General features: G+C 42.6%; 1 protein-coding gene across 2 annotated transcripts in view; it reads left to right on the forward strand.

Moving 5' to 3' along the window:
* The window catches only part of LOC139748377 (sodium-coupled monocarboxylate transporter 2-like), a 218,079-nt gene that overhangs the window by 201,315 nt on the left and 2,218 nt on the right, over nt 1–14,546 (forward strand). For both annotated transcript variants that reach the window (XM_071661490.1, XM_071661489.1), the window contains 2 exons: nt 1,282–1,535; nt 4,148–4,251. In XM_071661490.1, coding sequence (XP_071517591.1) covers nt 1,282–1,535; nt 4,148–4,251 — 358 coding nt within the window. The remainder of the gene's footprint in view (nt 1–1,281; nt 1,536–4,147; nt 4,252–14,546) is intronic.

A 14,546-nucleotide genomic window follows, 5' to 3' on the forward strand; every position in this document is an offset into this window, starting at 1 on the left:
CTGTAACACTGACACTATACCAGAATGTGGGTATTGATCTGTAACACTGACACTATACTGGAATGTGAGTATTGATCTGTAACACTGGCACTGTACTGGAATGCTAGTATTGATCTGTAACACTGGCACTGTACTGGAATGTGAGTATTGATCTGTAACACTGGCACTATACTGGAATGCTAGTATTGATCTGTAACACTGGCACTGTACTGGAATGTGAGTATTGATCTGTAACACTGGCACTGTACTGGAATGCTAGTATTGATCTGTAACACTGGCACTGTACTGGTATGCTAGTATTGATCTGTAACACTGGCACTGTACTGGAATGCTAGTATTGATCTGTAACACTGGCACTGTACTGGAATGTGAGTATTGATCTGTAACACTGACACTATACTGGAATGCTAGTATTGATCTGTAACACTGGCACTGTACTGGAATGCTAGTATTGATCTGTAACACTGGCACTGTACTGGAATGCTAGTATTGATCTGTAACACTGGCACTGTACTGGAATGCTAGTATTGATCTGTAACACTGGCACTGTACTGGAATGTGAGTATTGATCTGTAACACTGACACTATACTGGAATGTGAGTATTGATCTGTAACACTGGCACTGTACTGGAATGTGAGTATTGATCTGTAACACTGGCACTGTACTGGAATGCTAGTATTGATCTGTAACACTGGCACTGTACTGGAATGCTAGTATTGATCTGTAACACTGGCACTGTACTGGAATGCTAGTATTGATCTGTAACACTGGCACTGTACTGGAATGTGAGTATTGATCTGTAACACTGACACTATACTGGAATGCTAGTATTGATCTGTAACACTGGCACTGTACTGGAATGCTAGTATTGATCTGTAACACTGGCACTGTACTGGAATGCTAGTATTGATCTGTAACACTGGCACTGTACTGGAATGCTAGTATTGATCTGTAACACTGGCACTGTACTGGAATGTGAGTACTGAACTGTAACACTGACACTATACTGGAATGTGAGTATTGATCTGTAACACTGGCACTGTACTGGAATGCTAGTATTGATCTGTAACACTGGCACTGTACTGGAATGTGAGTATTGATCTGTAACACTGGCACTGTACTGGAATGCTAGTATTGATCTGTAACACTGACACTGTACTGGAATGTGAGTATTGATCTGTAACACTGGCACTGTACTGGAATGTGAGTATTGATCTGTAACACTGGCACTGTACTGGAATGCTAGTATTGATCTGTAACACTGGCACTGTACACGGCAGGGCGTTACGGTCGGCTTCCTGGTCTCCATGACGTACAGCGTGTGCGTGTGCGTCGGCAAATTCGTGCGCGGCGGTGGATCGCCTCCGTTTCTGCCCCTCTCCACCGAGGGCTGCGCGGGTGGAGACCTGCCCAGCTTCGTCAACGCCTCCGTCGCTACCTTCCTGAGCAACGCCACACTGACTGGTGATGGAGGAGACCTCCTGGCCGACGCACAGCTCCCTGCTGACGTAGCCGGCAACACCATCAGCCACGGGTGTGTGGAAGTCTGAGCTCCTCACAACACTGGAGCAATCCACTACCGGAGCTTCACTCATCACACAGTACTAACGCCACGAATGGATGAAGGCTTAGAGAATGTCTTATACCTCCCGTGCAAGACCTGTGTTGGAATGTCGGCTCTCTCTCTCTCTCTCTCTCTCTCTCTCTCTCTCTCTCTCTCTCTCTCTCTCTCTCTCTCTCTCTCTCTCTCTCTCTCTCTCTCTCTCTCTCTCTCTCTCTCTCTCTCTCTCTCTCTCTCTCATAATCATCATTGTACTTGATCTCCTTTTCCCGCGTCAGTGAGGTGGCGTCAGGAAACAGATGAAGAAATACCCATGCTCTCATATACACACATATATACATACACGCATATACACGCATATATACACATACGTATACATACGTACATACACCACAGGTCGGCTTCGAACCCTGCGCAGGTTCAAAGCCGACCCTTGGTGTATATACACCTGTCTGTCCATCGACACATATACATATACACATCAACACATACATGTATACGTACATACACATACACATAGACTTGCCTCTGCATATATACACATGTACATATTCATACTTGCTAGCCTTCATCCATTCTAGGCGCCACTCGTCCCACAGGAAACAGCAATATCACCCCCCCCCCACCCCCTTCATCAGCGAGGTAGCGCCAGGAAAGCAGACGAAAAAAGGCCACATTCGTTCTCACTCAGTCTCTAGCTGTCATGTGTAGTGCACCGAAGCCACAGCTCCCTTTCCACATCCAGGCTCCACACACCTTTCCATGGTTTACCCAGACATTTCACATGCCCTGGTTCAGTCCACTGACAACACGTCGTCCTCAGCATACAACATCGTTCCAATTCACTCTATTCCTTGCACACCTCTCACTCTCCTGTATGTTCACTCCATTCTTCCATCTTCAATTTGGTCTCTCGCTTCTCCTTGTTCCCTCCTCCTCTGACGCATATATCCTTTTTGTCAACCTTTCTTCACTCATTGTCTCCATGCGACCAAACCATATCAACACATCCTCTTTTGCTCTCTCAACCACACTTTCTTTTTTTTGTTACCACACATTATATTACCCTTTCATTACTTACTCGATCAAACAACTTCACACAACATATTGTCCTCAAACATTTTATTTCCAGCACATCCACCCTCCTCCACACAACACTATCTATAGCCCATGCCTTGCAACCATAAAACATTGTTGGAACTACGATTCCTTCAAACATACCCATTTTTGCTCAACGAGATAACGTTCTCGCCTTCCATACATTCTTCAACGCTCCCAGTAACTTCGCATCCTCCCCCACCCCGTGACTCACTTCCGCTTCCATGGTTCCATCCGCTGCCAAAGCCACTCCCAGATACCTAAAACACTTCACTTCCTCCAGTTTTACTCCATTCAAATTTACATCCCAGCTTGTCCCTCACCCCTGCTGAACTTAATAACCTTGCTCTTATTCACATTTACTCTCAGCTTTCTCCTTTCACACACTTTTCCAAACTCAGTCACCAGCTTCTGCAGTTTCTCACCCGAATCAGCCCTCAGCCACCAGCGCTGTATCATCAGCGAACAACAACTGACTCACTTCCCAGGCCCTCTCTTCCCCAAAGAGGCATACTCTTCCAACTCTCCAAAACTCTTGCATTTACCTCTCTAACCACCCCATCCATAAAAAAAAAAAAAAGAATGGGGTCATTGCACACCCCTGCCGCAAACCGACATTCACTGAGAACCAATCACTCTCCTCTTTTCCTTCTCGCACACATGTCTTACATCCTTGGTAAAAACTTTTCCCTGCTTCTAGCAACTTACCTCCCACACTATATACTCTAACCTTCCACAAAGCATCTATATCAATTCTATCATATGCCTTCTCCAGATCCGTAAATGCTACAAACAAATCCATTTGTTTTTCTAAGTATTTCTCACATACATTCTTCAAAGCAAACACCTGATCCACACATCCTCTACCACTTCTGAAACCACACTGCTCTTCCCCAATCTGATGCTCTGTACATGCCTTCACCCTCTCAATCAATACCCTCCCATATAATTTACCAGGAATACTCAACAAACTTATACCTCTGTAATTTGAGCACTCACTCTTATCCCCTTTGCCTTTGTACAATGGCACTATGCACGCATTTATAGGAACCCTAGGAACACAAATGTTGATAGGCAAGGAAGGGGAAGCGAGGATGTCGCTTGTAGGGAGGAGATGGCTAGGCCAGCAGGGGATCATAATGTACATAAACAAGAATGGAAAAAACATTTGCTCCAGATGGCTCCAGGTATCCCTTAACCTAACCTAACGTAACCTAATCTATGTATCTATTTCCCACATATCAATGTATACTAGTTAGACCATCTATACTTAGATAACTCCCATTTTCTAACGTCTTGACGTAAAACACTCCCATTTTCTATCCTGGTACTCACTGATGAGTTTATCAAGGTTTACACTCCCCTTTTTGACCCTTCTCAAGATCACAGTGCCCCGTGTGTGTGTGTGTGTGTGTGTGTGTAACACGATGTCTCCCGTCACTTCAGTTCCTGGATCTTAATATTGTAAATGCTTCTCGTGGTGACAGGGCAGCGTCCTCACGCACGGTGTACGACGTGTCCTACTGCTACAACGGTATCATTGGTGTTATCTTAACGATGGTGGTCGGGAGTTTGATCTCCCTCTGTACTGGTAAGACCTCCACATCTGCTATTTATACTACCATTACTACTGCTATTACCAGTGCCTCTACTATCTACTACCATTACTACTGCTATTACCAGTGCCTCTACTATCTACTACCATTACTACTGCTATTACCAGTGCCTCTACTATCTACTACCATTACTACTGCTATTACCAGTGCCTCTACTATCTACTACCATTACTACTGCTAATACCAGTGCCTCTACTATCTACTACCATTACTACTGCTATTACCAGTGCCTCTACTATCTACTACCATTACTACTGCTATTACCAGTGCCTCTACTATCTACTACCATTACTACTGCTATTACCAGTGCCTCTACTATCTACTACCATTACTACTGCTATTACCAGTGCCTCTACTATCTACTACCATTACTACTGCTATTACCAGTGCCTCTACTATCTACTACCATTACTACTGCTATTACCAGTGCCTCTACTATCTACTACCATTACTACTGCTATTACCAGTGCCTCTACTATCTACTACCATTACTACTGCTATTACCAGTGCCGCTACTATCTACTACCATTACTACTGCTATTACCAGTGCCTCTACTATCTACTACCATTACTACTGCTATTACCAGTGCCTCTACTATCTACTACCATTACTACTGCTATTACCAGTGCCTCTACTATCTACTACCATTACTACTGCTATTACCAGTGCCTCTACTATCTACTACCATTACTACTGCTATTACCAGTGCCTCTACCTATCTACTACCATTACTACTGCTATTACCAGTGCCTCTACTATCTACTACCATTACTACTGCTATTACCAGTGCCTCTACTATCTACTACCATTACTACTGCCTCTACTATCTGCTACCATTACGACTGCTATTACCAGTGCCTCTACTATCTACTACCATTACTACTGCTATTACCAGTGCTCTACTATCTACTACCATTACCACTGCTATTTACCAGTGCCTCTACTATCTGCTACCATTACTACTGCTATTACCAGTGCCTCTACCTATCTACTACCATTACTACTGCTTTTACCAGTGCCTCTACCTTCTTACTACCATTACGACTGCTATTACCATGCCTCTGCTATCTGCTACCATTACTACTGCTATTACCAGTGCCTCTACTATCTACTACCATTACTACTGCTATTACCAGTGCCTCTACTATCTACTACCATTACTACTGCTATTACCAGTGCCTCTACTATCTGCTACCATTACTACTGCTATTACCAGTGCCTCTACTATCTACTACCATTACTACTGCTATTACCAGTGCCTCTACTATCTACATACCATTACTACTGCTATTACCAGTGCCTCTACTATCTACTACCAGTACTACTGCTATTACCTAGTGCCTCTACTATCTACTACCATTACTACTGCTATTACCAGTGCTCTACTATCTCTACCATTACCACTGCTATTAACCAGTGCCTCTACTATCTGCTACCATACTACTGCTATTACCAGTGCCTCTACTATCTACTACCATTACTACTGCTATTACCAGTGCCTCTACTATCTACTACCATTACTACTGCTATTACCAGTGCCTCTACTATCTACTACCATTACTACTGCTATTACCAGTGCCTCTCACTACTACCATTACCTGCAAATTTCCGTGCCATTTTTTACTGCCACTTTACTATTACCAGTGCCTCTACTATCTACTACCATTACTACAGCTATTACCAGTGCCTCTACTATCTACTACCATTACTACTGCTATTACCAGTGCCTCTACTATCTTCTACCATTACTACTGCTATTACCAGTGCCTCTACTATCTACTACCATTACCACTGCTATTACTAGTGCCTCTACTATCTACTACCGTTACTACTGCTATTTCCAGTGCTAGTTTTACTGCCACTTTACTATTACTAGTGCCTTTACTATGTACTAACATAACTACTGCTATTACCAGTGCCTCTACTATCTACTACCATTACTACTGCTATTACCAGTGCCTCTACTATCTACTACCATTACTACTGCTATTACCAGTGCCTCTACCATCTACTACCATTACCACTGCTATTTCCTGTGCCATTTTTACTGCCACTTTACTATTACCAGTGCCTCTACTATTGACTTTAGTATTTGCAGTGCCACTACTATTGCCACTGGTATTTCCAGCGCTCTATTACTGCCACCGTACTATTAGTAGTGCCTCTACTATTGGCACTATTATTTCTATTGCCTCTACTACTGTCACTACTATTTACAGTGCCTCTACTTATGCCACGGAACTATTTCCGGTGCCTCTATTACTGCAGCTACTATTTCCGGTGCTCATACTACCACTAGTAGTATTTCCAGTGCCCCTACTATTGCCACTAAACTATTTACAGTGGGGCTATACCGCTGCCACTATTATCTTCAGTGCCTTTACTGCTACCATTATACTCTTTCTAATGCCTCTACTACTGCCGCTACAATTTCCAATGCATCTACAACTGCCACTATGCTATTTCTAGTGCCTCTAATACTGCCACTACTATTTCTAGTGCCAGTGCTACTGCCACTAGTATTTCCAGTGGCTGTACTACAACCACTACCATTTTCAATGCCTCTATTTCTGCCACTCGTACTCCCAGTGCTTATGTCTCTGCCACTATACTATTTCTATTCCCTCTTCTACTGCCGCTACTATTTCCTAGTGTCTGTAATATTGCCACTATATCCTTTTTAATGCTTCTTCTACTGCCACTATTTCCAGAGTATTGCTACTATACTACTGCTAATGCCTCTACTACTGTCACTACTATTTCCAGTTCCTCTGATATAGCCACTACTATTTCTAGTACCTCTACTACTACCACTACTATTTCCAGTTCCTCTGATATAGCCACTACTATTTCCAGTACCTCTACTACTGTCACTACTATTTCCAGTTCCTCTGATATTGCCACTACTATTTCCAGTACCTCTACTACTACCACTACTATTTCCAGTACCTCTACTACTACCACTACTATTTCCAGTACCTCTACTACTACCACTACTATTTCCAGTTCCTCTGATATAGCCACTACTATTTCCAGTACCTCTACTACTGTCACTACTATTTCCAGTTCCTCTGATATAGCCACTACTATTTCCAGTACCTCTACTACTACCACTGTTATTTCCAGTACCTCTACTACTACCACTACTATTTCCAGTACTTCGACTACTACCACTACTATTTCCAGTACCTCTACTACTACCACTACTATTTCCAGTACCTCTACTACTACCACTACTATTTCCAGTACCTCTACTACTACCACTACTATTTCCAGTACCTCTGCTACTACCACTACTATTTCCAGTACCTCTACTACTACCACTACTATTTCCAGTACCTCTACTACTACCACTACTATTTCCAGTACCTCTGCTACTACCACTACTATTTCCAGTACCTCTACTACTACCACTACTATTTCCAGTACCTCTGCTACTACCACTACTATTTCCAGTACCTCTACTACGGCCCAATATACTATTTCCATTGCCTCTACTACTGCCAATACTATTTCCAGTACCTCTACTACTACCACTACTATTTCCAGTTCCTCTGATATAGCCACTACTATTTCCAGTACCTCTACTACTACCACCACTATTTCCAGTACCTCTACAACTACCACTACTATTTCCAGTACTTCGACTACTACCACTACTATTTCCAGTACCTCTGCTACTACCACTACTATTTCCAGTACCTCTACTACTACCACTACTATTTCCGGTACCTCAGCTACTACCACTACTATTTCCTGTACCTCTGCTACTACCACTACTATTTCCAGTACCTCTGCTAAGGCCCAATATACTATTTCCAGTGCCTCTACTACTGTCAATACATTTTCCAGTGCTTATTCTACTGCCAATTATTAATGCCTCTACTACTGCCACTACTATTTCCAGTGCCATGACCACTGCCACTACTATTTCTAGTGTCTCTATTACTGCTACTATACTATATGTAATGCCTCTTCTGTTACCACTACCATTTTCAATGCCTCTACTAATGCCACTAAACCATTCAATGCCTCTACTACAGTCATTGCTACTTTCCAGTGCCTCTGTTAATGCCAATGTTATTACCATTGCCTCTACTCCTGCCACTATGCTATTTCTCATGGCCTCTACTGCTACCACTGCACTATTTCTAATGCCACTACTACTGTCACTACAAGTATCAGTGCCTCAACCTCTGCAACTAGTTCCATTGCCTCTGCTCCTGCCACTCTACTATTTATAATGCCTCTACTACTGCCACTACTAATGCCAGTGCCTCACCTACTGCCACCATACTATATCTAATGCCGGTTCTACTGCCACTGCTATTTTCATTGCCTCTGCCACTGCCACTAAACCATTTCTGATGCCTCTACTACTGTCACTATATTCATCAGTGCCTCTACCACTGCCACTACTATTTCCGGTGTCTCTATTATTACCACAGGTATTTCTACCACCTGTACCTCTGCCAATAGTATTTCCATTGCCTCTATTACAGCTACTACACTATCTTTAATGCCTCTACTACTGCCACTACCAATTTCAGTGCCTCTGCTACTGTAACTATGCCATTCTTAATGCCTCTACTACTGCCGCGACTATTTTCAGTGCCTCTACTATTGCCACTACTATTCAGTGCCTCTACTACCGTCACTATACTATGTCTAATGCCTCTACTACTGACACCACTATTTCCGATGACTCTACTAATGCAGCTGCTATTTCCAGTGACTCTGCTACTGTCAATATACCATCTTAATGCCTCTACCACTGCAATGCTATTAACAGTGCCTCTCCTACTGTCACTATACTTTTTGCACAGTCGCTACCATTCAAAATGCCGCTATTACTGCCATTACTATTTTCAGTGCTTTTACTACTATCAGTACTGTTTTATGGTGCTAACGCGGGAAACGGCGATCAGGTATGATAAATGAATATATATATATATATATATATATATATATATATATATATATATATATATATATATATATATATATATATATATATATATATATTTTTAATTTATTATACTTTGTCGCTGTCTCCCGCGTTTGCGAGGTAGCGCAAGGAAACAGACGAAAGAAATGGCCCAACCCCCCCCCCATACACATGTATATACATACGTCCACACACGCAAATATACATACCTACACAGCTTTCCATGGTTTACCCCAGACGCTTCACATGCCCTGCTTCAATCCACTGACAGCACGTCAACCCCGGTATACCACATCGCTCCAATTCACTCTATTCCTTGCCCTCCTTTCACCCTCCTGCATGCTCAGGCCCCGATCACACAAAATCTTTTTCACTCCATCTTTCCACCTCCAATTTGGTCTCCCTCTTCTCCTTGTTCCCTCCACCTCCGACACATATATCCTCTTGGTCAATCTTTCCTCACTCATCCTCTCCATGTGCCCAAACCACTTCAAAACACCCTCTTCTGCTCTCTCAACCACGCTCTTTTTATTTCCACACATCTCTCTTACCCTTACGTTACTCACTCGATCAAACCACCTCACACCACACATTGTCCTCAAACATCTCATTTCCAGCACATCCATCCTCCTGCGCACAACTCTATCCATAGCCCACGCCTCGCAACCATACAACATTGTTGGAACCACTATTCCTTCAAACATACCCATTTTTGCTTTCCGAGATAATGTTCTCGACTTCCACACATTCTTCAAGGCCCCCAGGATTTTCGCCCCCTCCCCCACCCTATGATCCACTTCCGCTTCCATGGTTCCATCCGCTGCCAGATCCACTCCCAGATATCTAAAACACTTCACTTCCTCCAGTTTTTCTCCATTCAAACTCACCTCCCAATTGACTTGACCCTCAACCCTACTGTACCTAATAACCTTGCTCTTATTCACATTTACTCTTAACTTTCTTCTTCCACACACTTTTCCAAACTCAGTCACCAGCTTCTGCAGTTTCTCACATGAATCAGCCACCAGCGCTGTATCATCAGCGAACAACAACTGACTCACTTCCCAAGCTCTCTCATCCCCAACAGACTTCATACTTGCCCCTCTTTCCAAAACTCTTGCATTTACCTCCCTAACAACCCCATCCATAAACAAATTGAACAACCATGGAGACATCACACACCCCTGCCGCAAACCTACATTCACTGAGAACCAATCACTTTCCTCTCTTCCTACACGTACACGTGCCTTACATCCTCGATAAAAACTTTTCACTGCTTCTAACAACTTTCCTCCCACACCATATATTCTTAATACCTTCCACAGAGCATCTCTCTCTCTCTCTCTCTCTCTCTCTCTCTCTCTCTCTCTCTCTCTATATATATATATATATATATATATATATATATATATATATATATATATATATATATATATATATATATATATATATATATCTTTTTTCTTTCTTTCAAACTATTCGCCATTTCCCGCGTTAGCGAGGTAGCGTTAAGAACAGAGAACTGGGCCTTTGAGGGAATATCCTCACCTGGCCCCCTTCTCTGTTCCTTCTTTTGGAAAATTAAAAAAAATAACGAGAGGGGAGGATTTCCAGCCCCCCGCTCCCTCCCCTTTTAGTCGCCTTCTACGACACGCAGGGAATACGTGGGAAGTATTCTTCATCCCCTATCCCTAGGGATAATATATATATATATATATATATATATATATATATATATATATTGGAAAGGATCACAATTTTGCGCGTGATCAAGATATTCCTATGAGTCCACGGGGAAAATGAAACACGAAAAGTTCCCAAGTGCACGTTCGTGTAATAATCACATCATCCGGGGAGACACAAGAGAGAAATATAACAGTCACTTGATATACATCGAAGAGACGAAGCTAGGACGCCATTTGGTAAACATGTGATTGTCCAAAACATACAACGAGCGTTCATAAACTTATCATTTTACAAATCTTATCAACAATAAAGTTATCTAATTTGTATGCACCATCACTAATATTAAGATTATAATTCTTTGTGTATCTAATAATAGAAGATTCAATGATATTTCTCTTGGTAGTAGAGTTAGAGCTAACAACTGAGATGGCGTTACTCCAGTCAATACAATGATCATAGTTTTTAACATGATTAGACAAGGCATTTGATTCTTGGTCAATCTTTCCTCACTCATTCTCTCCATATGACCAAACCATTTCAAAACACCCTCTTCTGCTCTCTCAACCACACTCTTTTTTCTTGCTACACATCTCTCTATCCCTATTATTACTTTCTCGATCAAACCACCCCACACCACATATTGTCGTCAAACGTCTCATTTCCAGCACATTCACCCTCCTCCGCACAACTCTACATATAGCCCACGCCTCGCGGCCATATAACATTGTTGAAACGACTAATCCTTCAAAGATACCCATTTTTACTTTCCGAGATAATGTTCTCGACTTCCACACATTCTTCAACGCTCCCAGAACTTTCGTCCCCTCCCCCACTCTATGATTCACTTCCGCTTCCATGGTTCCATCCGCTGCCAAATCCCCTCCCAGATATCTAAAACACTTCACTTCCTCCAGTTTTTCTCCATTCAAACTTACCTCCCAATTGACTTGACCCTCAACCCTACTGTACCTAACAACCATGCTCTTATTCACATTTACTCTCAGCTTTCTTCTTTCACGCACTTTACCTAACTCAGTCACCAGCTTCTTCAGTTTCTCACACGAATCAGCCACCAGCGAACAACAACTGACTCACTTCCCAAGCTCTCTCATCCACAACAGACTGCATACATGCCCCTCTTTCCAAAACTCTTGAATTCACCTCCCTAACAACCCCATCCATAAACAAATTAAACAACCATGGAGACATCACACACCCCTGCCGCAAACCTACATTCACTGAGAACCAATCACTTTCCTCTCTTCCTACACGTACACATGCCTTACATCCTCGATAAAAACTTTTCACTGCTTCTAACAACTTTCCTCCCACACCATATATTCTTAATACCTTCCACAGAGCATCTCTATCAACTCTATCATATGCCTTCTCCAGATCCATAAATGCTACATACAAATCCATTTGCTTTTCTAAGTATTTCTCACATACATTCTTCAAAGCAAACACCTGATCCACACATCCTCTACCACTTCTGAAACCACACTGCTCTTCCCCAGTCTGATGCTCTGTACATGCCTTCACCCTCTCAATCAATTCCCGCCCATATAATTTCACAGGAATACTCAATAAACTTATACCTCTGTAATTTGAGCACTCACTTTAACCTCTTTGCCTTTGTACAATGGCACTATGCAAGCACTCCGCCAATCCTCAGGCACCTCACCATGAGTCATACATACATTAGATAACCTTACCAACCAGTCAACAATAAAGTCACCCCTTTTTTTAATAAATTCCACTGCAATACCATCCAAATCTGTTGACTTGCCGGCTTTCATCTTCCGCAAAGCTTTTACTACCTCTTCTCTGTTCACCAAATCATTCTCCTTAACTCTCTCACTTTGCACACCACCTCGACCAAAATACCCGATATCTGCCACTCTATCATCAAAAACTTTCAACAAACCTTAAAAATACTCACTCCATCTTCTTCGAACATTACCACTACTTGTTATCATCTCCCCATTAGCCCCCTTCACTGAAGTTCCCATTTGTTCCCTTGTCTTACGCACTTTACTTACCTCCTTCCCAAACATCTTTTTATTTTTCCTAAAATTTAATGATACTCTCTCACCCCAACTCTCATTTGCCCTCTTTTTCCCCTCTTGCACCTTTCTCTTGACCTTCTGCCTCTTTCCTTTATACATCTCCCAGTCATTTGCATTATTTCCCTGCAAAAATCGTCCAAATGCCTTTCTCATCTCTTTCATTAATAATCTTTCTTCTTTATCCCACCACTCACTACCCTTTCTGATATATATATTATCTATTTTTGATTATACTATGTCGCTGTCTCCCGCGTTAGCGAGGTAGCGCAAGGAAACAGACGAAAGAATGGCTCAACCCACCTACATACACATGTATATACATAGACGTCCACACCCGCACATATACATACCTATACATCTCAACGTATACATATATATACACACACAGACATATACATATATACACATGCACATAATTAATTCTGTCTGCCCTTATTCATTCTCGTCGCCACCCCGCCACACATGAAATGACAACACCCTCCCCCCGCATGTTCGCGGGGTAGCGCTAGGAAAAGACACAAAGGCCACATTCGTTCACAGTCAATCTCTAGCTTTCATGTATACTGCACCGAAACCACAGCAAATTTTCACATCCAGGCCACACAAAACTTTCCATGGTTTACCCCAGACGCTTCGTATACCCTGGTTCAATCCATTGACAGCACGTCGACCCCGGTATACCACATCGTTCCAATTCACTCTATTCCTTGCATGCCTTTAGCCCTCCTGCATGTTCAGGCCCCGATCACTCAAAATCTTTTGCACTCTATTTTTCCACCTCCAATTTGGTCTCCCACTTCTTCTCGTTCCCTCCACCTCTGACTCATATATCCTCTTGGTCAATCTTTCCTCACTCATTCTCTACATGTGACCAAACCATTTCAAAACACCCTATTCTACTCTCTCAAGCACACTCCTTTTATTACCACATATCTCTCTCACTCTCTTACTCAATCAAACCACCTCACACTACATGTTGTCCTCAAACATCTCATTTCCAGCACATCCACCCTCCTACGCACAACTCTATCTATAGCCCACGCCTCGCAGCCATATAACATTGTTGGAACCACTTTTCCTTCAAACATACCCATTTTTGCTTTCCAAGATAACGTTCTCGCCTTCCACACATTCTTCAACTCTCCCAGAACTTTTGCCTCCTTCCCCACCCTATGATTCACTTCCGCTTCCATGGTTCCATCCGCTGCCAATTCCACTCCCAGATATCTAAAACACTTCACTTCCTCCAGTTTTTCTCCATTCAAACTTACCTCCCAGTTGACTTGTCCCGCAACCCTACTGTACTTAATAACCTTGCTCTTATTCACATTTACTCTCAGCTTTCTTCTTTCACACACTTTACCAAACTCAGTCACCAGCTTCTGCAGTTACCAAACTCAGTCACCAGCTTCTGCAGTTTCTCACACGAATCAGCCACCAGCGCTGTATCATCAGCGAACAACAACTGATTCACTTCCCAAGCTCCCTCATTCACAACAGACTGCATACTTGCCCCTCTTTCCAAAACTCTTGCATTCACCTCCCTAACAACCCCATCCATAAACA

This window comes from Panulirus ornatus, chromosome 73 (assembly GCF_036320965.1).
Source record: "Panulirus ornatus isolate Po-2019 chromosome 73, ASM3632096v1, whole genome shotgun sequence".
NCBI lineage: Eukaryota > Metazoa > Arthropoda > Malacostraca > Decapoda > Palinuridae > Panulirus > Panulirus ornatus.